Genomic DNA, 25,690 nt, shown 5'->3' on the forward strand with positions numbered 1-25,690 from the left:
GAAAAGAGAGAGAGAGAACAGAACAGAGCGGGAAACTTGGAAAAAGCGGAAGAAAGGCCAACAGGGGCGACTAGTGAGCACAGAAGAGGCAGAGAACGCAAGACGACAGAAGCAACGCTGTAAACGTAGGCGTGGGAGGAGGGAGGGGTGTGCGCACTGGGAATTCCATAAACGACGAGTGGTGTGCCGTGCCGTGCCGTGTGTGCCTGCCACGTTTCCTGTTCGCCCCCCCCCCCCTTCTTCTACTCTCCTCTCCTCTTCCTCCCCACCTTTTGCCTTCCCTCCTTCCTCGATAGAGAAGGAGAGGGAGAGAGCAAGACGGACCGAAACGAAAGGCAAAACGCAACGAAACCAAAATAAAATGAAAAATAAATAAAATAAAAATATCGATCGGTAATTAGCGGGAGAGAGGGGGCCAGACGACGCGGAGAGCCGCAAGCGGGTACGCGCACATGCGCACGCCTTCGAGAAGTTCGGAGAAGGCTAGGCGAAGCAGCGTCACTAGGCGAGAAACGCAGTGGTGGGAGGGGGGGTGCTGGTGGTGGGATGGGTAGAGAAAGAGAGGGAGTGTGGCACTCAGATCAGCCAAGAGGCGGCTGTTAAGCGAGGGCTGCCCAACCAGAGAAGAGCGAAAACAAATGCGTATGCGCTGATGGGCGGGAGGGGGAGGGAGGGAGGGCAGAAACGCACCAGTCAAGGGAGAGGAAAGGGAAGCGGTGCTGGCAGAGGAAGTAATCCCACATTGAGATGAAACAGGGGCCAATAGGTGGAAAAAAAAAAGGAGAGGCAAGCACAGAGCGCGTGTAGCGTCGAGTGGCGTGTACGCCCGTGCCACCCCTCAGGCACACTAAAAGAGACACAAATACCCGACTGAACGCCCCGTCAGCAGCACGCCAGCTCTACAACAGCGGCTGTGGCAACACGAATAGCAATAGAGAAGTGTCAGAGGAAAGACAAGAAGGGTGTGTACCAGCCCTGTCTTCTCCTCTGTTGGCCCACTTACCCACGCACCCCCCACACACACACACACACAAACTCAAGAGCAGCAACAAAAATGAACGCAAGATCGACTGAAGCACGTGGCAGCTGGTGAGATCCCCTCTGCGCGTAGGGTGGAGAGGGTGGAGGAGAGAGGGAGGGGGGGGTTTTCCGCTCTAGTGCACACCTACGAGGAAGGGGTGGTGAGTGGAAGATAAATACAAGAGTGAGAGGGCGCGCAACGAAGAAGGAATAGACCAAAACTATGCGTGGCGTGAAAGAGAGACGGCAGAGAGGAGTTAAAAACTGCGAGGGTGACGTTGATGGAGATTGCGCAACAGCGCACACACATATATGTGCATGGGGTCAGTCCTTGTCAAGTATCACGCACACAGAGCGTCTCTTTTCAAGATGGTTGGCGTGCGACTTTGACAGTAAGCACCTCAACGCATACTCTTCATAGAAGCGCACTTCGCACAGCTTGCACCTCCACAAAACTCCTCCATTAAGCTGCGGTACCAACAGTATGGGATGAGCCCGGCTATAATGACGATAACAATCGTAATCGTCCGTGTGCTTTACTTTTAAGTCTTTGTCCACTCAGCTGGCGGCGCCGAGGTGGCGTCCGCTGAGTGTATTTGGTGTTTTTCGAGTGTGCGGCTACAATTTCTGGGTACCATGCGGATATCAAGAGTGCAGTCATCAACTCTGCACCGCCTACGTTGGGTGTCACTGCGCATGTCATGCAGAGTCCAGCGCCTGTTTCTCTGTGGAAGCTACCACTCCCCCTCCTTCCTCCCTCCATCCAATGCACACACAAGAAAAGCGCCCATGCAACGGTGCACATGCGTCACAGCACACTACCATGAACGCAAGATAGGCCGCTGTCGCCCTTCATCATTGCTACCAGCTCTTTCGCATCCTCACACGTCGGTGAGCCGACCAGGCACAGTCCACATCCACCTTACCTAGACGTCTCGTGTGCCGAGGAGGACGAGGCTGTCTGTGAACGCACGGCGCTCTCCACCTCCTTCATGAGAAGCACAAAGTCGTTCAGACTCAGCCCCTCGTGAATGCGACGCATCGGCGTTACATTCGAGACGCGGTGCTTCATCCCTTGGATCACCGCTGTCCGACGTCCGGCCTCTGGGGTCACGAGAACTGTCGCCTCCTTGACTGAGCCCTTCGTGTTTGTGGACGCCGCTGTCATGGGTCGAGATCGCCCCTTCGGCTCACGCTGCGGCGGTGGTGCTAGGGCAAACGTCGATAGGCTGGGGCCACGTCGATGCACAGGGTTCAGTGGTCCGTTGTCACCTGAGTCCGACTCGGCTCCGCTGCCGGCTGCGGGATGCGCCGCTGTGTCGGAGAACGAGGCCGGCGACGTTACCACCAATGCCACTGACCCACCGCCATCCGAGACCGACGCCGCCGTTGCTTCTGGGGTGTTGGATGGGGCGACGAGATACTGCGCGTATACGGGACTGCGAGCAAAGCCGGTGAACGCCTCCGCGGAGTTTCCGCCAGCTGCAGCAGGGGAGTACGACGCCGGCCCACTGCTGAGGCACCTGGTCCCACTGCATGCCGCGAAGGGGGGCAGAAGTGAGGTCGAGTGGTGTACCGACGCTGCTGCCATAGCCTCCGCCAGCTCTTCACCATCCTCGCCGTTCCCACCACTGGCCGCTGTGCCGGTTGCACTTTGGGGGTTGCCGCCTTCCTCGCTGCTGTTAGTAAGGTGCAGGCTGAAGAGTGGGAACTCCTCCATAATGGCCGTCTGCGCCTCATCGACGTCGCCAAGAGAGAGGTAAACCTCCATCGATACGTAGTACATTGCGTGGTAGATGGCGGCGAGGCCGCGGCGCAGCTCTCGCTGCTGCTCGTCGTAGTCTACACCTGAGCGGAAGAGCAAGTGCAAACGCCTCATGGCTTCCGTCACCTCCGCATCGGTATAGCTCACATTGCGGCGACGAAAAATCTTGAAGATAAGGTGGCGCATGTAGAGCTGGTGGGTCGCCTCCATCTCCTCCTTGCTGGGTCGGCTGAAGCCCTCGACGGTAACGCTCTCGAAAAGGCACTGCAGAACGCCTTCGACGTGAAGGTAAGTAGTGAAGTACAGGCGTGTGCACTTCGCGAAGTCGGCTGCCGCGGCATGTGCCCACGCCTCTTGCTTGGGGAGAGAAATGAAGGGAACGCGAAGCCGGAACTCACGCTCCTGCGCTGTCTCTTGCGCCCAGGGGTCATTCCTCCAAGCAGAGCCTTCATGTTCGCTCGCCCTCACTCCCCTCTTCTTCGTTGACCAACAGGGGAGACGCGAAAAGAGGCCAATCATGTGGCGAACATCCTGCTCGACACCACCGTTCTCCGCCATATACTGCGCCTGCGCCTTGAGCAGCAGCTCCTGAACACCGCGCTCCTCATCCACCGTGGCCAAGTCGTGGAAGTCATTGTGCAGCCGCCGTAGTAGCCCATCACTGACCAGTGAGCCGATAATGAAGCGTTTGCTACTGTTTACCCCCACTAGTACATTCTCGCCGATGCGCGACATGTACTCGGTGATCTCAGCAAAGCGCTGCAGGGTACGGGCGAAGCGACGCAGCTGAAACGCCACCGCCGGCTCCTGCACCGACGCGTGCAGCTGTAGCACGAGAGGGAGATTGTACGCCACGTCGTAGGAGCCATAGTCTCGCAGCTTCGACACGTCGCTCACGTCGAAGCGCGGGGCGGCACCTGACACACCGAAGCCATTACTTCCGTGGCCATCGCCATCCTTAAAAGAAGCGTAGGTGGGCCCAAAAGCCTTGTTAAGCGGTCTCGGCCGCGTCAGACCGGCGTTGCCGCGACCGCTCGTCGTTCGCTGTTGCGCGGGTAGCGTAGAGTGGCCGTAACCACCTTGGTCACACTGCGCTCCACATGCGCCCCCATCGCTCGAGGCAAACATCGGGGGGAACGATAACCTTGTTCCTATCGGCGTCCGGTGGAACTCCGAGGGGTCGCGCCGCAGGGGCACGCTGAGATCCAGCTCAGGGTCCTCCACCAGCTGCGCACGGAGCCCGTCCTCGTCGGACGATCCGCCGGTCTCCTCTATAGCCTCCAGAAGTATCTGCTGCTCCGGATCCTCAGCAAGTCCTGCTGACGCTACTGCTGGTCTTGCTGCCCTCCCGTCCTTCGCCTCTAGGGTCACAGGTGTCCGCGAACCACCGGGGCACCGCATGTTCTCGGAGCGGCGGTAGCTGCTACGAATTCGGCGTTTGGCTCCCTCAAAGTTATGCAACAGCGCCTCGTAGCGCTGTTGCAGCTCCTGCAGCGTCTCGTGGTTACTCAGCGGTGCCTTAGCGAGGTACTCCGGGAACTCGAGCGTGGACAAGATTGACATGAGCTCCTTCAGCTCCTGCAGTACCTCATACGGCGTGTGGAACTCTTCCTGCCGGAGAACGTTGTAGTTGGGTCGCTGCAGCGGTGACTCTGAGGTGGAAAAGACACGGCTGCCGTGTGGAAAGTCGGTGTCCTGAGCGCCGTGAAAGTTGCGAGAATTGTCTCGGCCGCCAGCCCGCTCGCTGCGACGGCGCAAGGACGGCGGAGGCAGACCACTCGGCCCCGAAGCCTCGCGGTTCTCAGAGTGGTGACTCATCGTTTCACTCATCCTGCGTGCCATCCCATTGCTGCTCTCTTCACCATCGCCACGGTTGTCGTCATGCTCGCTGCCTACCCAGCCACGAAAGCGGTCCAGCGACGGGATCGACAGCAGCTGGCGGAAGCCTGGGATGTGAAAGAAATGACGTGCGGCTGCAGCAGACTCGATGTGAAGTAACGACTCGAAGTACCGGTGCTCCTCCCGGAGTAGGCGCTTCGCAACTGACCCCAGCGTTTTGGTGAGGTTGTCATTGAGCACAATGTCGCAGCGGCGCACAGTCACGCCGGAGGCATGCGTGAGGGCATTGGCCACGACAAGCGCCGTGTTCACAACCCGGTTCTCGTCTGACGCCGTTACCAGCGGCTGACACGTGAACTGAACGAGGCGACGCAGCGGCAGGTCGCCTGCGGCGTAGAACCGCGCGAACAACTTTTCACCCATCACATGCGCTTGTAGGATCCCGGACTTGGTCAATACACCGCCCCACTTCACCACGAGCAGGCCCGCCGTCGGCTCGCCCGAGTCGTCGTCCGCGCTACCGCTACCACTGCTATAACGACTTCCTGTGCCGCCGCTGCCGGCTCTCCGCCATGCACTACTGCTGTAGTGCAGGTACTTCTGAGGGGAGGTCTGTCCGCTCCCGTCAAACGAGGCAGCACCCGAGACGGACGTCACACGTGCCTTGATCTGGACCTTGAGCCCATCTGGGCGGCTGCGGACAATGGACAAGACGCGCGCCCAGCTCTCTGCCGTGGCTTTGGAAATTCGGCTTGGCAAGCTGCAGGCAGTACCAAGTATCGAAGCATCCAGAATGTCAGCGGACCCCGCCGCACTCACAGCTGAGGTCGGCAGCTCCCAGAGCAACCGCTCGACCGCCACAAAGAACTCTGCCAGCTCATCAACACTGCGCTTCGTCCGGCGCAGGTCACGCCCTTGGAAGGCTAGCCGCAGCAGAGTCGGGTCGTTGAAGAGCAGCTTTTTCTTCTGCTTGGGTGTCACCTCACCATGACGAATAACGCCTAGCACGCCAACAAGCTGTCGATCAGGCGAGTATGTGGAGAGCTTCTTCAGCGTGGCAAGGTGACGCACAAGGTTGTCCTGTTGCTGCTGGGGTGGAACTCCACCGTCCCCATCGTCTTCATCGTTCATAGCCTCCTCCGATGAGCTTGCAGAGTGAGTAATGGTGGTGTGTCGCGGGTGCGGGGAGGAAACGGAGGCTTCGGCACGCGCTGCCTTGCCTCGACGTTCCTCGGCTTGGTTGGGGGAAGGCGGGGCCACGCTGGGCGCCGTGACCATAATGGGCGATGCATTCAGGCCCCGCGGCGCTGCGGCGACTGCGGTGCCGCATCCCGAAGCTGAGGTGGCATCCGCTGCCTCTAAAAGCGACAGTAAAGGTGGCACGCGGTCGTCTCCTGTCGGCAGTCGTGCCGCCTGCATCACGACGTCGGTCAAGAAGGCCACGTTGGGGTACGGGGCGGTGTCCACGTTGCCATAGCGCTCCGATATGCACCGCTGCCCAAACGCAATCGCATCCTCCAGCTTCCTGAAGACGACAGGGAATTTACCGGAGGTCGAGATCTGCTCAATCGAGATCCCGTCGTACTCCTCGGGTACATAAATGGGCAGGGCTGCTGAGTCGAGGAGGACCTTCTCCAGTCGCCCGTGGATATCCGTCAGGATGATGCGTCGTGGTCGTGTTGGGTCAGACTTCGAGGTGTCCTCGAGGATGATAGGCAGCGACGCCAGCGCAGCCGCGTCGATGTCGACCACCTTTCCACATGTCACCAGAACAACATCGATAGGTCGCACCTCTGCTGCGATGGCGGCCATGAGACGCTCCTTGAAGTAGCCGATGTTGATAAAATACAGCGGGGCATCGAAGCGCCACATCAGAATATTCGGGTACACGAGCAGCTCTGGGTCCTTGCGGATGTCGCCGTAGTGAAAGGTCTGCACGTTGAATCCGACGCTCACCGCACGCGGCCGCGCAATGCGGAGCACCACCAGGATGAGAGAAAACGCAATGCCGCTCAGCACACCAATGGTAATGCCGCCGAGCACAGTCAGCAGAAACGTCAGTACCCACACCCCGGCATCCTTACGGCTGTAGCGCCATAGCTGCACCGGCCCAGAGAAGTTCACAAGGCGCCACACACTTGAAATGATAATCGCAGCCAGCGCCTGCTTCGGTAGGTAGTAGAAGACACCGATCCTGGTGAGGAAAAGAATGGTGATTAGGACAACACCACCGGTAGCGTAGGCCGTCAGTGGTGTAATCACGTGCTGCTCAATCAGCACAGAGGAGCAGCTGAACGAGTTCGACACCGGCATACCAGACATGACGTTCACAAGCAAGTTGGTGATGCCGCCGGCAAAGAGTTCTGTGTTGGGGTCTACATTTGGCATCACTCGCTGCGCCACCACGTACATCTGCACAAAGCTGATCACAGTGATGGCCAACGTGTAGGGCCCCAGGCCGATGAGGTTATCCATCGGCGGAAAGCGCGGCCAGCTCAGGATAGCCGGGATGTCGCGCACGATTGCCAGGTCCAGCTTCTGATCCAACCGGAAGCCCCATGTCAGGAGGATGGAAACGACGACGACGATGAGCTGGTGCGGGATCCAGAGTGGCAGTCGCCTGGCCTTCTTGATCTGGATCAAGTAAGTGCAATACACCATAAAGATAACAAAGCAGTAGAAGCTTTTCGAAGACCCCTGAGACCCAAGCGCGATGAGAGTGTTGATTAAATTGCCGCAGCCCTTGTCCTCTGGCACGACATTGAATATCACCTTCAGCTGTGCTGAGATGGCCAACAGTGCCGCGGCGCATGTATAGCCGTCGCCGACAGCCTTGGCAAAAATGGTCTTTATGACAGTGCCGCAGTCCACAAAGCTAAGCGCCATGCTCAAAATACCCACCTGCAGACCGAGGCTCTGGAATGTGTCCTGGCGCTCCGCGACCGGGATACCTGGAATGGAGATGAGCAGCGTCGTGATCTCCGCCACCGGGCCTATCGACAGCGATGCGCACTGGCCAAACGTACCGTATGAGAAGGAGGCAACAAGGGCCGCGATAAGACCACACGAGAACGGCAGACCCGCGAGACTGGACCACGAGAGACAGGTCGGCACAATCATGACGCCCACAATGAAGCCGGCGATGCCGTCACTGAGAATGATCTCTGGCGTGAGGATGTGGCACCATCGCGAGACGGGCACAAATCGGTAGACGTACTTCATCACCGTCGTCTTCCACATCTCTCTCGCCTTCACCGAGGGCTCATGACCAGCCCTGGCGAGAATTTCGCTGGCTGTGACATGGGCCATCTCGACGCCTCACCTGACCCGCTTGCAGCGCTGCCCTTGTGTGTTCGTGTGGGTTAGGTGCCAATATTGGCACATGGACGGAGAAGAAGCCTGCGTGGACTACAAAGCACTACAGGAGTTACTGACACGAAAGGACGAGGGGTACACAACAGCAAAAGTAAATCAGAAAGAAATTGAACCGACGCAAAATTAAGTCGCTTCAATGGGAAAAGGGAAAAGGGAAAAGAGGCACGATGTGTGTGTCCGTGGGTGTGTGTGGGTGTGGGGGGAGGGGGGAGGCGGCGCCACGCCAACATAAGCTGCAGTGGAGTGTACGAAAGAGGGGGAGAGAGAGAGAGGGAGGGGAGTGGCGGCGCGCCGTGAAGAAGGGAGAATTCAGAAAAGAGAAAACACACAGGGAAGGTGAAAACGCGAAGCAGAGCAAAGACCCCCGACCGAGACACAGTGAAGTGGAGAGGGGAATGAGAAGCAGTGCGAAGCAGAAAGTCGGAAGAGCAACAAAACAAAGGAAGAAGAGGTGTACGGTGGGCACCCAAGAAGGGCTCAGACACGAAACCTCGCTGCTGCGTCGTTTGCTCTCTCGGATCTCACTCTGAGCTTGCACCCCTCACCCTCCTCCCTGAGAAAAGAAAAGCGAGGAAGCCCCTCAAGAATTACGCAGGCAAGCAGCGAAAGGGAAAACAAAAAAAAAACGCAGGTACGCGGGCACCGCACAACGACACCCACAACTCCGCACCGGAACACCACCACAGCGAAAGGCAATCGTATCTCTATCACAAGAACAACCGCACAAGAGAAAGCGAGAGGAGGAATCCCTCGCCTCTTGCTGTCGGTCACGCAAGCAAAGAAAGTGAAAAGAACGACACCAATTGAGGAACTGCAGAGAAGAAGAATGACGCGTGGCAGAAGTTCACAGCCGCGAATAAACAACCAGCGAAAAGACAAAGAACGAGAGTTCGAGACGTGGTCGCGTTGCTGGTGAAAAAGAGGGAGGACGAGGAGGAACGTGTATAGAGAGTCCTCTTCGGAGAGCGTGTGTGTGGGGGGGGGGGGAGGGAGGGGAGGCTGGGTGGAGGGAAAGCGGTAGAAAATAAGAGAGAAAGTGCGGAGGAACGAGGTACCCCTTTCGTTGTTCCCTCTACGCGTGTGGTGTGCGCGGGTGGGTTACTCTCTGCACGTGTGGTGTGCTCCTCCTACTTTTTTCCTCAGGTAACGGAGAAGTGGAGGAGGCAACGAAAGAAGCGAAGTGGTCCAACAGGCAGGCGAACAGCCGGAGTGCACAGTCATCCCAGTCGGGGAGAAGGAAAGACGCCCCGCCTCGAACTACCACGTGCGCCACTACACATCATGCTCCAAGGGCATGCCAGACGCGCCTCCTCAACGGCTGAAAGAAGCGACAAAGCGGCAGAGATGCTTCGCACACGCTCGCCAATCAGTTGAGCGGGAAGGCTACATATGAAAGATATGGTGAACAACAATGGTGTATGGCGGAGGGTAATCAAGGTAGAAGTTCAGCACACTGTAGCATCGCCTAGCCCTCTCTGTTCCCATCTACCTCTCCGCATCGTCTACATCGCGCACTACGTCCCACCACGAGTAAAAGAGTCCTTTTCCGCTTTGGCAGTCTCTATTGAAATTGGTGCCATGCTGTGGTGGTGAGCTTCTCTCATGCAACCGCTGCCTCGCACTTCAGGAAGGGAAATGGAGAAGACGAGTGCGGACGTTTGCAGTATAAAGCACCACAGATATTCTTCGGCCCCCTTCAGTGCGCCTTCCCTCTTGCTAGACAACATGCGAGGCTAAACACTGCACGAGCCCACCGTCCTGCACCACAGGCCCCATCACCCGGTGCAAAGCACCCACAAGACACGCCTGACAGCAACGCGCGGACACAGCCACCAGAGCACGCCCCCCCCCCTACACACACACACACACACCAGCAGGCAGCGAGGGCCGGGCGGGACACCGCTCGAGCAGCCCTGGCACCCTGCCCATCATAGGGGTGGCACAGGCATCGTCACGGTCGCGGGTCGCTCCGACGCAACGCCATCCAGGACCCGACCGCCACCATCAGCAGCGGTGGATCGCTGCGACCCCCCCCCCCTACGACGTAGGGGTCTGACCCGGAGATGCCCCGCCTTTGCGGAGTCCCGTCATCAGGAAGAGCAGACAAGAAAGTTTGGCCTGAAGTAAAGAAGGCGTAGCGGTAGCTGCAAGCAAGGGAAAAGCCTCGCATGGTCGTACGAGACTCAGGCATTGAAAGGGAGAAGGGAGGGGTGCCTGAGGTAGCAGGACAAAGTTGCGGGGCATCAGCACACACACGAACACGTACCCTCTCATCGCAGTAGTGAGCTCCCGCAATGCCGCCGCATCAAGGAGGTGGGGGTGCAGCTTTCCGCTCCACCCCCACCTCCTCTCTCGCCCTCAAGCGCGCAGCCGCAGAGACGAGAAGCCCCACATTCACCCTCCCCCATCTCTCACCCACGCAGCTTTGCTCATGGAGAGAGCACGACGCTTATCGCGCGTCGTGATGCCGTGTGCTCTACATGAATATGTTGAAGGCCCCGTGAGTTGCTCATTGGCCACACTCTGACTCACCCCGGAAACAGGAGTCTCGGTTCTTCGCCTCCTGTTCATCATTGTAGCGCGTGTCGTGTACAGGCGCGAGGGTAGCCCAAGACGGGGTTCAACTCACATACTGATCTCCCGCACACGCTGGCACCACAGACAATGCAGCGGTACTGCAGTGGATAGCCGCATCCGGCACAAGCGGGTGGCGGCGAAGGAAAGCTCATGGGGTGGGGGATTAACTGGGGCGCTGTATGGCGTCTCTTGACCAGAGCACGCAGTTTTTCCTCATAACTCTTCAGCGACGGCTTAGAGGCCTCCGTCATGCGCAAAACACAGCTGCCGCGTGCGATAAAGTGCGTGCAGTAAAACGCCTCAGCACGGCAACCGTACACCACCTCCACCCGGAAAGGTAGCTCCAGCAGCGCGGCGTTGGTGTGCGGCGAGGGGTCGGGCGTCGAAGATGGCAACCGCGTCGAGGCTGCCATGCCGCCCTTCGCTGCTGGACCAGAGGGGCCACGGCCAGGCAGCTTCACCCGCAGGAGATGCTCCACAAAGTTCAAAGAAAGGGTGTGGAAGAGGGAGATGGGGTCCAGCAGGGTCTGGTTGAGGTATCCAACCAAAACAAACGGGACGCAGCTCCAGAATTGCGCGGCCTCCTTGGCGGTGATGGTCGCGGTGCACTGCGGAAGTGCGTGTACGTCCGGGTAGTGATCCTCCACGAGCTCCTCGTTCACGAAGAGCTTTATGCCAAACAGAAAATTGTCGGCAGGGCGGTCATACACAGTAGTTTCGCCACGCTCAAAGCGCATCGTGCTCCTGTACTTCGCCGAAGCCTCCGCTATCAAGCCAGGTGAAGCTGGCAACGACGGCGGAGGCTTCGGCGAAGACGAGGGCATCAGCGTTGATACTCGCTCACCCCCCTGCGCCGGTTGCTGTCGCTGCAGTATGGTGAACCCCTGCACACCTCGGCGCATGATGTCTGGTATCGGTGCTTGCTGCTTCCGCACTTGAAGGAGGTGCGCAACACGGCCGCGCCACTGATGCTCGATGGCAAGCGGTGTGGCGTAGAGGTAGGCCATTCCGTAGAGAAGGTCTTTGCCCACCTCGCAGACGGTCAAGGTCTGCAGTTTCTGTCCAGGTAGCGCTAACAATTCCGACCCCTCGACCGGTACTGGACGAGATGAGAAAATTATCTTGCCGCGGTGGTCCCGATGGAAAGCAGATATTGGTACACCAGGTCGCTCGACAAACGGCTTAGCATACCAGCTGTTCGCTGGTACCGATGGAAGTGGTGAAGACATGGTGGGGCTCCAGGCTGCCGTGGACGCGGACTTCGAATTCAGCGGCGACACCTCTGGTGTGGTGGAATGCTGGCGCAACATCGGTCCCGGAGGCACTCCCAGCGTGGTGTTGACAAGCACAGCACTGGGAGAGACACCGGCGAGACGCGGGCGTGGCTGTGAATGCATCACGGAGGTCTTCGTAGGGGCCGGCGTCGGCACACTCAGTTGAGCGGATCTCGTCGGCTGCGGCATTGGTGTCGACGTGTATTACCAGTGAAATAAAGGGGGAAGAGGAAGACGAAGAGGGAGAGAGTAGACAAGCCCTGATGTGTGCCGCCTAATACTCTACCGTTGAGAGCACACGAAACAAAAAGGGGAAAGGGAGGGGAGTTGAAGAAGTGTGCGCAGAAGCCTGACAGGGTGTCAGGCACGTTCCCCGCAGGGGGCAACTAAGGAATAAAAGAGAGAAGGAATAACCTCAGAAGATAAGCAGGATGCATTCCAATATATGTTCCCAACTCGTCCGAGCTGGAAGATGTTTCGCTTTCCATGGAAAAGCGTACCAGCCCGGTAGCCCCCCCCCCCTCCCAACTCGCGTTCTCCATAGCTCTAGCGCTGGCAACGCTATGTGTGAGAATTTTGTTATCTTCCAGTCATCATCAGGTAACACTACGCAGGAAGAGGTAGACCTAATTACCCCCTGGCCCTTCTTCCATAAACCAAGGTTCCCTGTCGTGGTGGATAAGCCATGGGGATGAGTGGGTGGGGAAAGAGCAAGCTCCCACCGTGACTTGGCACCTCAGGGTCTAAAAGGAGCTGAGAAACATGATGGACTGAGGAGCAGAGAAACGGTTGGTAAAGCCTGCCATCGAAGTAAGCGCAGAGGGTACATTAGCTCACTTCTCCCCATCATCCTACTGTTGTTCGACCATCCCTCACTTTTTCTTCGCTCTCGTTACAACCCTACGAGGAGAAGAGCAGGATGTCGTACAGCGCGGAGCAAGCGCAGAGGACCGCGTGGATAAAGAGACACTAGAGGAGAAACTGATGGAGCTGTGGTCTCTGCGCGAGCCAGCAAGGCTTTCGCTCTTATGCTGCCTTGCTTTACGCCTATACATGATGGAGGTGCCTGTGTGTGAGGAAAATGAGAAGTCGGTAACCAGGACAGAAGGCGTACACGACGCATCAGCAGAAGAGCGCATTCAGAGAAGGAATAAACTGAACGAATTGAGGAGGCCGAGAAGTGCAGAGAGGGTAACTTACGAAGAACAGGAAGAGAAGAGAGTGTGGGTAATCACATGACCGTGTAGCACGGCGAAGTCACAATGACCATCTCCTGCATGCGGCCCTTTGAAGCTGTAGCGCACGTGAGTAAGAGAGAGAGAGAGAGAAAGAGCGGTGAGGCACGTGAAGTCACTTGAGGGGATAAATGACTGTTTTGCGCTGCTCATCAGCCACCATGCCTTCGCTCGCGAACTTCTCTAACTCTTCTCTGCTGCGTATGCTTTGCCGTGTTGCTGATTTCAATTTAGTGTACATGTGCGCCATTGGGCGGTGCTGCCTATTGGATGAGTGGGCGCAACTGGGATTGCTGGTGACGGGAAGGGGAGAAAGAGAGAGAAACCGAAAGAGCAAGGAGGCGGACAGAGACACGCAAGGAAGGGCATCTGGCGTGATATCTCAGAGGCACCTTCACCCTGTAGTGTATTCATCTCTCTGGGCGCGCTTGTGCTGCATGAGAAAGGAGCAGAAAACAAGAGGAAAAGGCCAACGTCGAGGGCGCATTCTCTCAGACACGCAGGGTGTGTGGAGGGGGGAGAGACACACGCCCTCACATGCAGACAGCCTAGGAATACATGAATCCACGCGCACACAGAGAGAGAGAGAGATGTGTGCAGGCATAGAATACACCCCACAGTCAACTAGCCACTGTGACTCAGCAGATGTTGCAGAGTGAGTGCAGCTGAGAAAAAAAAAGACGAAAAAAAACACGCACTGACGCGCCTGCCCGTGAAGGGAGACCGGATCGCACCCCCTCAGTGGGCAGAGAAAGGCAGATCGGCATCCTGCTGCATTCATGGTGAGTACATCTTCGAAACGCTCTGGAAGGTCGCGGTGCGCTGCAGACGCCGACGGTAGCGCTCACGCTCTCCGTGCGTTTGCATGTCTTCGTACCGGTTTTCTCGGAAAGGAGGAGCGTAACCGTTTGGCTGGCCGCGACGGCACCGTGGCAGCCTTCGCTGCGGCCAGCCATCCAACCTTCTGCCCTCGCCCCTGTTGGCCTTGTTCTCTCCCCCGCCCTCCAGGGCAACCTTCTCGTAGCCGAGGAGGAGGTGCCGGCTGTGGCTCAGGTGGATATCAGCGCGGACGAGTCGAAGCGGAAGCATGCGCCGCTCCTTTGCCAGGCGCATGTAGTGGTACATGCGGCGCTGTGGAAGATAGTGAAGGTACCGTGGACATACGTGTCCCGCGGAGACCCCATCGACATCCTGCGCGGCGTCGAGCTTGATCTGGTCCCGCTGCCGATACCACGACGCGAGGCATGCATGAGTGCCGGTCAACACAGCAGGGAGTGTTGCGCAGCCTGGGTTGCGAGATAGCGGCCCACGAGGCAGCACGTCTATTAGTACATTAGAGTCGGAGTAGTGCGGCAGCCAACCATGCACGCGGCCGACCTGACGATCAAGCAGGTAAATCAGCTTGTGCAGATGAATCATGCGCTGGCGCTCCAGTGGCCAAATGGCAGCCAAGGCACGCTTCATCAGACGCTGTTTGCGGTTGGCGAGACGCTCACGGTGCCTCGCTTCTGCGTCCTGCTGCTTTGTCTGCCACAACTCCTTCATCTTGGAAATGATGGCTCGCAGCAACAGCTGGGCCTTCATCTGTTCGTAGAGAATTCGCTCCACCTCGGCGGCTGCGTCTGCGTAAGATGCACGGCGATCCCCCGTTGCCTGGTCAGTGGCGCCGTCCTTCATGACAAGAGCGTGCGTCTCACGCCGCTGTGCCCCTGGCTGTGGCGGGACAGACGCCGTTGAAAAAACCAGCTGATCGGCACCTGCACCAACGTCCCCTGGTGTCGTCGCCGCCGCTGCTGCTTGAGAGAGACGGTTCGGTGTCGATCTCGACACAGCATGCGACAACAGCGGCGACACCACCGACACACCACCAACTGCACCGTCAGTACGGCTGCCTTGCTTTTTTTCTATGACGCTGCTGAGATGCAGCTGTGACGCGCGCAGGCCACAGCCCCGCGCATTCCCGTCCTCCGCTGGCGCTTCAAACGGCACCAGCATTGACGGCACCAACAAGGAGGTGCGGAAATCCCTCGCCTGCGCCAGGGATGCTGGTGTCGCGGTAGCGGCTGAACCAGTCAGGGCATCGGTAGCGTCCCCTGCTGGAGACTCTCCAGCGTCCAACGCTGGCAAAGGGCTACTGGGTGAAACGGTCTGCGCTGCATCTGCCGCCACCCTACCCGTCCCTCTTGCAGTCGGTTGCGATGAGGATGTTTTGGGGGCAAACTCCTGCTGCAGCGTGTGGGTCACCTGCTTCATGAGCTCCGAAATCACGGTGTCGTATCGCACAGGGTCCATCATGAAGAGCTCACGAGCATCCTCCTGCAGCTGGCCCAGCTCAGTACGCACTGTAAGCCCGGCAGCACCCCTCGCTGCTTGCGGTGAGCGCTCGTTGGACGCCGGGCTGACGCGGGCACCTCCAGCCGTGCCGTGAAGCGGAAATTCGCCCTTAATGGCCTGCAGGAACTTGTGCACGTGCGATACCGTCTTCACATCAGCTGCAGCCGCTGCCGCAGCCCCCGTTGGAGGCAATACAGAGTGCGCCGCTACCAAGGGCGACGGCAAAGAAATGGGAGCGGTGTCGATTAAGCCGTGAGGGGCATCGGTGTCTCCTGGTACGCTGGAATCCTGACCACCGGTATGCCTTTCAAGTTCGCTGCCGACAGATCGCTCGTGCACTGGGTCGCGAAGAGAAGGGCCCAGCAAGTTCACCGCTGCTTCAGGTGGAAGCAGCATGTACGGCTTTGTGCTCCCCGGAGTCCGCTTCACCACCACGACCGGTGGTGGCATGAGCGTCACTAGTTCTGCCTCGTCGCAGCACGGTTCGCTTTGCGGCGGCCGTAGTAATGGTGCGCAGGCAGCTGACGACTTAGTGGCAAACCTGTGGTAGGGCTTTTCTTTACGAGGGGTTGTATGTGGCGGGTGTGGCTTCGAGGCGGGCAGTGGTGGCGTAGTCGACCTGTCAGCTGCACTGCCGTCGTTCGTCACCCCCTGAACGGGAAGGAGACCTGGTTGCAAGGGGGTGAGCAACGGCTTCAGCATCGTCTCCGGCTTCGCCACTGGCGGTTGCGTGGACTTGGAGACAAGGAACGATCTGGATGCAGAGGCCCCCAGCATGTATCGCTCATCTGAGACTCGCCCGGTGGTGGCTTGCTCAACTTCGCCATGCTTCTCTTGGTGCTGCTTGGATGATGATGAAAGTTGGGAGGCGTCCAAGTCAGTGGCGAGGAAGAGAGGTAGAACATGTCTGTCAATCTCATGGCTACCGGTGCGAGAAGTGCTGCTCCGATGCTCCCCGTCTACGAACGCCGACGAGTCACACAAGTACACTCCCGCCATTTCCGCCTCGGTCGCCAGCCGCGCAGGGTCAGTGGATCCCTCCTCGCCCACACCATCTCTGAAGCCGCCAGAGCTCGCAGAGCCTCCCTTCGCATACGCGCTGCCCCTGGCTGCACCGCCTTCGTCGTCGGCCCCATCCATCATCGTCTGGCACAGGATCTCCGCCGCCATTGCGTCCAACGCGGAAGAAGCGCCGGCATCAGTCGTGCCCGGACTCGCCGCCATTTCCCGCGCCTCAGCCCCTTCACTGGAAAGCACCGCAGCACCAGACGATGGCCACCCCTCCCCCAAGCTGAGAATCGCGCTATCGGGTATAGCCGCTAGAAGCTGCTCTACGGCAGATGTACCGGCCCCGCCACGTTCGCTCTTCTGCGCCGCAGCGACACCGTCGGCCTGCAGCACCGTCAGCACCACCGCATTTCTCTCAACTGCCTCCATCTCAGCGTGTGCATGCGGCACTCCCCATTCGTCAATGGGCTGTGGCACAAAGGAAAGAGGTGGACTGCAAGGCAGCTGCATCGGAGTCGCCAGTGACGGCTGACTCGCTTTGAAAGCGGAGCACGACGACCGCACCGCCACCGCCGCAGTGTCGGGCAAAGTCGCGTTTGAAGCGCCAGTAGCATTGATTGGTGTGGTAGCGGCGAGCGCAGTGGCCGCCACATCGGTGGACCCCGCTCCAGCAAGAGACGCCAGCGATCCGGACGTGCCTTGCCTTGCCCTCCTCTTCACTCTCTTGACGTCCGCCATTGCAGCCCGTGTGGATAAATTTAGAGTGCGGGTCCTTTCAAGGCTTTGTCTTCCAGGGCTCTTCGATGAGCCGCCTGACCCCTTCAGTGGCGCTGTCTTTGTACGTGCATTGAAACCCTTCTTGCCCGCCACGCCTTTCTTCGACAGCACGGAAGTGCTGCTGCTGTCATGCGCTGCAGAGCCCGTCGTGATGGGTGTCAGCTTGGCAGGTCGAACATTGTGACTGTCCAGTGACGAGCTGCGCGCCTCGTCGCGGCGACGGTAGTCGCCATCGGGAAGCGCAAAGAGGGCAGAGGCTACCGAGTCCCCCTCCCACATGTTGTGAGATGGCCGCTGGTGCTGTTCTACGCCACCGAAAGCGTCCGCGGCGCTGAAGCTGAAGGCATGTGCGTAGGAGACGGCTTTGTACGGCTTCACGGGCGTAAGCGTAAGCAGCAGCTGAGGTGGAGCGCCGGGAGTGACGCTCCTAGTCACAAGATTCCCTGTCACCACTTCCTCCACTGTTACTCCAGCTTCCACAGTCATCCTCAGGTTCATCAGTCGACGTGCAGAAACCTGCACCACAGCGGCTACGGGCTTGGCGGAGGCAGGTGCAGGAGTGGGGTCACTTGTGGCACCGTCGGCACGTGGGATTACTAATGGAGTGATTGACAGAGGCTTCTCCACGCGAAGCTCATAGTAGAGGAAGCTATCAGGCCCACTAGCCCCACCGAGAGTTACATCGTGGTCACCCCTCCTCGTCTTGCGATGTGTCGCTGCAGCACCGGTGTCCGCCCCAGCCTCTGTAGTGACGGACCCTGCCGCAGCAGAGTTGCGCCGCTTCCTTCCCACTCCAACAACGGTGAAAGCAATGCCCTTGTCCACGAGGCATTCACGCAGAAGCTCCGTCTCCACTGACGCTGTCACCGCCTCCTCCGCAGCCAGCTTGCTCTGCGTAGCTGCGTCATGCAGAACCGTGGCTGTCGGAGCCGTTTCGCCAGCCTGGCACGCACCGCCGCTTGGCGCCGTTGGCTGTAAAGTTGCAGCACTGATGGGCCGCTTGTATTGGCCATCCTCGGAAGCAACCGTCCGCTGTGAACCGGCGGAAGCGCCGGGCCTCTGGCCGCTACCTGTTCGAGACTTGATGTCATCTTGCCCCCACACCTGCGTCAGCGCTGCCGCCTCCCCTTTGCACCGCGCAGCCTCCTCGCGCGCGCGCTTTGCAGCCTCGAGCTGGAGTCGATGTCCAGCCAACTTCTGCTCGACCTCGGCCGCGTACTCAGCATCGCCCTTGCCAATACCCTCGGTCAGCTCGCGCCGGCGGGTTTCGATAAGGTGCACATAGTTGTGCAGCGAGCACAGCTCATGTAGATCGTGCAGCAGCCCAGAGCGCAGGTCACGCAGCTGTGCGCGCAACAGTACCTTCTTAGCACGGCTAGTACTGCTGCTAGCCTGACGCTTCCCGTGACGCGTTGCACTAGAAGAGTGGTGGAGCTCTTCAGACAGGTTGTCTGCCGATGAAGGCTGCAAGCGGCCACCGGCGGTGGGGATTGCGCCTGACATGCTCGAGGGAGGCCGCCGCGCCCCTGATGCACTGACTCCAGCACTGCGCCGATTCCGGCCATCCTCCTCGGACATCCCAATCGACTGCAAAACTGTTTCGCCGAGGTCCTCCTCCACATCCTCAGCCCCGTCGAGCTCCTGTTGCCGGTCACGCTCCGCGACTAACGACGCTTGTTGGTGATGGAGTCGCATCGACGGCGCCGAAAGCGGTCGCATTTTCAGCAGCCTCGCCGCATCCACCTGTTCCAGCTCGTACTGGGCGAGCACCTCCGACATGAAGGTGAGCAAATTTAGTTGGTGCGAGTGAGCAGTGGGCGTGGGTGAGGCGGCGCTTGTGTCTTTCGGGCCTATCCGTGACCGCCGCTTCACACTGAAAGCCGGCATCGGGGTTGCCATACTTATACAGCTCATCTTGCTGTTAGCGGTAAGATCGGTGAGGGAGAAAGGCACCATGCTAGGCTCGCTGATCGTGGCTTCGAGGGAAACGCTGTGGCATTCGTGAGGGTCCAGCTCCGCTTTGTCCCACTCTCGTGCCGTGGCGGTGGTCATAGAAGTGGGCGACAAACAACTTAAAGCTCCCTCAGAGATGGACTGGCAAACTGTGTGGTGTACGAACGCAGCGGCTGTCTCCTCATCCGCTGTCCACGAACTCCCACCGCGCGCCTCCTTCCCGACCTCTGTCCCTGCCCCGATTGCCCGGGTCTCGTGTGTCCCTGCTGGCTGGGACTGCGGCATGTCTGTCAGAAGCTCTGTGTCGATGCTCTCCATGAGCCACTTCATGTGCGCCAAGTTCGACGACACTTCCAGCAGGTCTTCCTGCTCCCTTTTCGCGTGCTGCAGTCGCTGCCGCAGTGATCGGTCTGGCGGTGGCACTGCGGCGGCGGCGGCGGTTCCTGCTGTCATAAGGAGCGACTGTGCCTCTGGGTCTATCGCTTCCACATTACCCGCCTCCTCCTCGAGAGCCTCCTCCACCAAGTACAGATGATCCTCCAACTCTTGCACGAGCTGACGCAGTTGTGTGGCGTCAAGCTCGGTGACGCCGTTGCGCAGGAGGTCGTTGCTCAGCCTGCGCAGCTGATACCGCACCGCGGCCAGGTCAAGAGAAGATGCTGAGGTCCCTCTGTCCACGCCATGCCCACCGCCTCTGTCTTGGTGACGTGAGTTTGTGCCATCCCCTAAAGGCGCTGCCGCCACATCGCTTGTAGCCCGAGTCGTCGGCATTGACAGCAGGTTCAGTCGCTCCTGCCGCACCTTCTCCCTCGCGGCGTCGGCCAGTTCCAGCAAGTCCTCAATGTCCGCCTCCACGTTAGCGCGGCGCCCCACCAGCAAAAGTAGCTTTGAGTGCTCCTGTGCGAGAACCTGCGCGGCCCGCTCATTGTGGCCACGGAGCTTCCGGCGTGGAGGCGCAGCGCTCGCTATCAACTCGGCCGCCTTCGCCACCATACAGTCTACCTCCGCTGCAGCCACCTCGCCCGCCTTTGCCTTTTCGCTACAGTGGCGCCCCGACGTGGCTGCAGCGACTTGGATGCCACACTCGCTGAGGTCGAGGTCCACGGAGCAGTTGCAGGTGCTGCTGCCCTGACGGCTCGTGGGAGGCGAGAAGCGAGGGACACTGTGGGGCGCGTTCTGGTTGGGCATCTCCCTATCACGATTGTGCAGGCGACCCACTACCCCTCCCGGCGCGTTTGCCGACATCCGTAATGCGGTCGAAACATGTGGACTGCTGCGTTGACGCTGCTGACCACTACCTGGCGTCTGCGGCAGGTGCAAGCATGGCAGCACTGAGTGACCGTCGCCACCAGTAGAATGCGCCAAGTCCTTGTTTGCCAGTACCGGCGGCAGTGCCGTGTTGGGAGAGGGTAAGAGGGGACTAAGGAAGGCAGGGTTGCCGTTGCTGGACACCCCAGGGGGGGCAACGCGCCGAAGTTGCCCGCGATTCGCAGCAGCCGTAGACGCCGCCTCACCGTCCTGCTGAGTGCCCGCTTTGCGGGCAGCGAGGGAGGAAACGAGCGATATGGCAGAGAATACGTTACAGGAGTTGGAGTGACGGTGCATGAATGAGACCTTTCGACTACCCAGACACTCTCCCTCGGCTGCGGCGATGCCATCCGCCGACTCACCCAGGCGTTTGCCGTTCCCCTTGCGTGAACTACAGATGAAGGTATTGCCGAGACGCTTTAGGTAGCGGGACGCGATCACCTCCTCTGGAGCCTGCGACGTTGGCATCCAGAATCGTGGCGACGGCAGAGACATCGCGAAGGCGGAGTGGTCCACTGTTGGTACTGGCGGGGCAGCAGTGCTGACAGCAGCAGTATTTGCCGAGGTGTGAGAGCGAATGGAGGAATGCATGTTCGACGGCGGTAGCGTCGTCCTGCCGGCAGACCCCAAGCTGGCTCGCGAGAAGATCGTCCACTGGGTATTATGTTGTGGTGTGCGTGTGCATGTGTTGGTAAAGTCTGCAAGTTCTCCCTGGCTGCGTGGCGAGTGGGTGGGTCAGTGCGCGTATAGCGCTCGCAGTCTGCTTGTGCGGCTGCCGCTAACGCCTTCGCATGCGGCAGGCAGGCAGGCAAGGCGGAGAAAATAGACGCGCAAACGACACTTTTATTTTGGGGAGAGAACGGGAGGAGGAGGAGGAGGAGGAGGAGGAGGAGGAGGGCGCCTGCCGTGGCAGTGGGGTGCGTACAGCGGCAGAAAAGCGAGCAGCGAAGGAAAAAGGTGAGAGGGGGGGCGACGAGGAAAACAACGACGTCAGGCTATGTACAATCCACTGCGGTAGTGATGGTGTCAGTAAATAAATATACAAATTAATTAAGAAATGGTGACGATGGCGCCCACGTACAGCGCTGAAAACACAACACAGGAGCGAGAGAATGCCTCAGATGGAGAGCAGCATCCCCCACAAGTCGATAGGAAGGAGACACACACCCACACGCCTACACCCCACTGCGAGAACAGCCTCCCTCGTGCTTCTAGATGACAGGAGAGAGGATACTAGGGGGGAAAGGAGAGTGCCACAACGTGCCAACAAAGAGGAAGCACATCGAAGCAGTGGGGGGCGGCGGTGCAGAGAGTTCGCGTAGGGGGAAAGGAAAAGAGAGAGCAGAGGTAGTGACGAGGAGAGGTAACCCAGAGTAAGAAGAGAGAAGGAACAGCGGTCAGTTTGTGGCTACAACGGAATGGTCGTGCGTGCAACGGGCTAGAAAAAGCGTGGCGTTCACGGCGACGAGCGGAGGACAAATCTGCAGCTCAGGGGCGCGACGCTGCAGGCCGGAGGCCGAGTGATTCTTTCCCCCGAGTCGCGCCCCTTTTCTTCGCATATCCGTAGCGACACCCCCTTTGTTGCCCAGGCGGTCCACCTGCCATGACAGCAGCCGCTGCTGGAGGTTGACGTACACCCTCAGCAGAGCGGCTCGCATGCTGTCATAGTCGAGGTTGACACCGTCTTTCCGCGTGTATGTTGCGGGGTAGTGCTGCACGCCAGAGCCGTGCTCGCGTCTTGTTTGTCTTTCTTCCTTGTTGTCCTGGTGCTAACCACCACCACCACCGAAAGACAGCGGTATGCGAATGGAATGCGGGGCAATGAGTGTCTCACGCAAGATGGCTCGAAGTTCGTGCAGTACAAAGTACGATACTTCGTGCTCATTCACGTACACACCGTTGCCCTCCTCGCCGCCGTCGCCATCGGAAAGGCTGCTGCTGCCATAGGGGGAATAGAAGTCGGCAGAGGAGGTACCGTAGTCGCCTGTCCCGGCGTTCTTTCGGCCGCCCTCCAAATCGGAGCCGCCGTCGTCGTCGTCGTCCCCGCCGATGACGGCGGTGATGCTCAGTCGATTGACCACGAACGGCGAGAGCGGACCCGGCTCGAGCCACACCTCGCACATGTTGTCCTTCATGTTCACGCAGAGGTAGCAGTCAAGGTCGAGGTTGGCGAGATAGAACATCATGGGCAAGCTGACACGCAACGCAACGGCGCCGAGTCGAATTTCATGCTGTACCGCCATGTTCATCGACAGATGCATCGCACCCCCGTAGGTCACGTGGAAGCGCACGTAGAGGCCGCCAGGACCCAGCACCGAGGTCAGCGAATCCACCGGCTCCGGCTGCGACGGAAACTGTGAAGGAGCAGAGGATGCTGGCTGCCGGTGGGAAGACATATCAACCTCACCACCAGCACCACTGCTGTCAGCACTTGCCGTGTCTAAGAGTGGACGTGACCCAATCATCAGGTGCAACATCTTGGCCCCGGTGTGCACACGGGAAGCGATCCCGTTCGAGTTCTCGTTGATGTTGTCCGTCACGGCGGCGGGGTTCGTCACAGGCTCCACAGCAGCGGTGGAGGTAGTCATGAGAGTGTCTAATGAGGTGGCGTGGCTCACAGTGTACGGGGAGGTGCCACGCGTCTCGGGCCCGGTGCCCTGCCCGTCCCTGCCACCACCAAAGAGTCCCTTGCCCTGCTGCTGTTGCTGAAGGTGCTGACGTGTACGGCCAGGAGGTTCGTCAATCGCGTTCTCGAAGGCAACTATTTCGACGAACGGCGGGGTGGTCCCCCACTCCACTCGGCCCACCTCCAAGTATTCAATCAGCGGCACCCTGCTTGCACTCTCCGCTGCTGCTGGGACAGGGGGTGCCGACACGGTGCCCGGCACGTAAGCGGCGCCGCCAGCAGCAGAAGTGGCCGCAGCACACGACGCCGCCACGGTGGAGCTCGCTGGGCCAAAGTACGACGATGATGAGCTGACAGTAGTTCGATAAACACCCATCGCAGGCACAGTAATCGGCTCAGCCACGAAGGAGGTGCTCTCCGACGGCTCGCCACCATTGTTGCCACTATTTATGTCTGCCGCAAGCAAGGTTGCACCTCCGCCATGATAGCCGCTGTTGTGCGGCAGGGCAGCCGTGATGGGTGGTCCTGAGGTAGAATTCCCTGAGCCGCCCGCGCTCCCAGTGGGAAGCATCTCTGCCGTCGACGCTGGTGCCGCCGCTCCAAATGCTGGCAGACCAGCGCTGCCGTAGGGTGCCTGGGTGTTAGAAGGGTGCGGTGTCGATACGCCCATCAGCGTGGAGCTAACCGATGGGTTAGAGATCGACTCCCAGCGATTCGCGGAGGCGCTGGCTGCCGTGCTCGCCGGGTTGGCGATAAAGCCCGCCAGTGTCTCCGGAGAGATGCTGCTACTAGCGTTAGGTAAGTACTCCGACTTGCCCGCCACAGCAGCGCTGCCGCCACCACCGCCGTAAGGACTGGTCGAGGAAGAAGTAGCGGTCCCTGCAACACCGGAAAGCGGGACGGGAATGGTTGTACTCATCTTTGCAGCTGCTGACGCTGATCCGACCGCGCCGCCGCTTGGCGACGCGGCATGTTGGCTGTTAATGCGCTCGACCACCTCGGCGAGTCGCTTGTTAATGAGATGACGCAGCGCCTCTGCGCACGTCTCATCTAGTCGACTCCAGTTAAAGTGCAGCGACATTTTGCTCGTTATGGGTGAAATCGTTTCTTCTTCCTCCCTCTCCGCCCCCCTCCCCCCATCAACTCGGGCCACCGCCTTCGAAACAGCGGCGGTGCTACATTCAGCCGCCGTGATGGCAGTGCGAGGGAAGAGACGCACCGCGGTCGTCTGCACGACTGCCTATCGCTTCTCCACGCCGCCGCGGTGATGTAGAGGAGAGTGAGAGGAATGAACGAAGTGAGGCGCAGTCCAAAAACAACGACGGCACCGTGATGGCCTGTAATGGGGCCCGGGAGGGGGAGGGGGAGGGGAGGGAGCTAACGGCGCTCGCGCACAGACCAGCAAACACCAACGCACACACACACACACACGAAAGAAAGGGAGCGATGGAGGTGAGCGAATGGTTGAAACGGCGTCCTTTCGCTTCTGCTGCTGCTTTCGCCCTTCAAGTGTGGGGAGAACGACAAGGCTGAGAAAATGAGGAGAAACGCGACAGTAATCGCAGCTGCCGTGTAGAGGGCGCGTGCGCGCAAAGAAAAGAGAGCGAATACAGCAAGAGGGAGGGGCAGGGAAGTGAACGAGAGAGAGAGAGATACGTGCGAGCACAGATACCCGATAGACATGAGCCATCACCCTGTCTGGTTGCCAGGGTGCTTGGATTGACTCTCGTCCTCATCTCTTACCATCCGCACCCCCAGGGAGGGGGGGGTGCAGGTTGGAGCAGGGATACAGAAATCCACGTCACTCGCACGCTGGCATGTTCCCTAGGCACGGTGCAGCAGCCGCGTACAGAGGCGCAAAGGAAGAAAGGAAAAAAAGAGAAAAGTGGAGTTTCGCGCCGTCAGGTGTTGCCACGCAGCGAGGCACTCGCCTTCTCCATCACTCGCAGCCCCCACGTCAATGGTGCTCCCCCCTCCGCGCCCCTCAAGGCCAACCCCAGCCCCTCCCAGCCCCAGATCCACACGAGCGGGAGGTGGAAAAGGGAGGGGCAGCAGCAGAGCACTGCTTCGTTGTGTATGTCTGTGCGTGTGTGTAGTTTTGACTGGCTGTGCACAGAAAGAGTTGCAGACATGCGTATTCACGCCGCAGCCAAGCGACACATCGGCCCACTTCCACAGTTGGGAGTCACTCATTTTTTTTTTCGGATAAGAACAAACCAACGAGCCCATTGGTGAAGGCAAGCCAACAAGAAGTGTGAAACAGACAGACACGAAAGGAGGGAAGGAAGGAAGGAAGGGGGGGGTTGGAGAGAAAAGAGAGCAAAGGAGAAAGAAGCATCGGCAGGCGGGAGGGGGGAGATGTCACCCCACACCCCACCCAAGTCACACGATAGTCCCTTCGACTCTCACCCCGATACGCCCGGACACACCCGTAGGCCCTCTCCTGACCTCTTTGCTAGTCTGCTCTTTATGAAGAGGTCAGCACACGCACAGACACAACGATGACGACCACATCGAATGAGGCGCCGACCGCCACCCACAGAAAGAAGAAACATCTGATGTAGCACACGACGCGGAAGAGATCAACACAGAGGAGAGA

The 25,690-nt window shown here is 59.2% G+C and overlaps 4 protein-coding genes across 4 annotated transcripts, besides 1 other annotated feature; all 4 read right to left on the reverse strand.

Annotated features, from left to right (window-relative positions):
- Nucleotides 1–1,942: 1,942 nt before the first annotated feature.
- LPMP_281800 (sulfate transporter-like protein) lies at nt 1,943–7,933 on the reverse strand (the record flags this gene model as incomplete). Its single annotated transcript, XM_010702218.1, has 1 exon — nt 1,943–7,933. One exon carries the CDS (start codon nt 7,931–7,933, stop codon nt 1,943–1,945), a length of 5,991 nt encoding a protein of 1,996 aa, XP_010700520.1.
- A 1,761-nt stretch (nt 7,934–9,694) lies between these two features.
- Nucleotides 9,695–10,058: a repeat region.
- Nucleotides 10,059–10,569: 511 nt separating this feature from the next.
- Nucleotides 10,570–12,039, reverse strand: LPMP_281810 (hypothetical protein; the record flags this gene model as incomplete). Its single annotated transcript, XM_010702219.1, has 1 exon — nt 10,570–12,039. The coding sequence occupies one exon, from the start codon at nt 12,037–12,039 to the stop codon at nt 10,570–10,572; it is 1,470 nt and encodes a 489-aa protein (XP_010700521.1).
- A 1,823-nt stretch (nt 12,040–13,862) lies between these two features.
- LPMP_281820 (hypothetical protein) lies at nt 13,863–20,402 on the reverse strand (the record flags this gene model as incomplete). The annotated part of the gene is made up of 1 exon (XM_010702220.1): nt 13,863–20,402. One exon carries the CDS (start codon nt 20,400–20,402, stop codon nt 13,863–13,865), a length of 6,540 nt encoding a protein of 2,179 aa, XP_010700522.1.
- A 1,832-nt stretch (nt 20,403–22,234) lies between these two features.
- LPMP_281830 (hypothetical protein) lies at nt 22,235–24,172 on the reverse strand (the record flags this gene model as incomplete). The annotated part of the gene is made up of 1 exon (XM_010702221.1): nt 22,235–24,172. The coding sequence occupies one exon, from the start codon at nt 24,170–24,172 to the stop codon at nt 22,235–22,237; it is 1,938 nt and encodes a 645-aa protein (XP_010700523.1).
- Nucleotides 24,173–25,690: the final 1,518 nt, after the last annotated feature.

This window comes from Leishmania panamensis, assembly GCF_000755165.1.
Source record: "Leishmania panamensis strain MHOM/PA/94/PSC-1 chromosome 28 sequence".
In the NCBI taxonomy this organism is placed as follows: Eukaryota; Euglenozoa; class Kinetoplastea; order Trypanosomatida; family Trypanosomatidae; genus Leishmania; species Leishmania panamensis.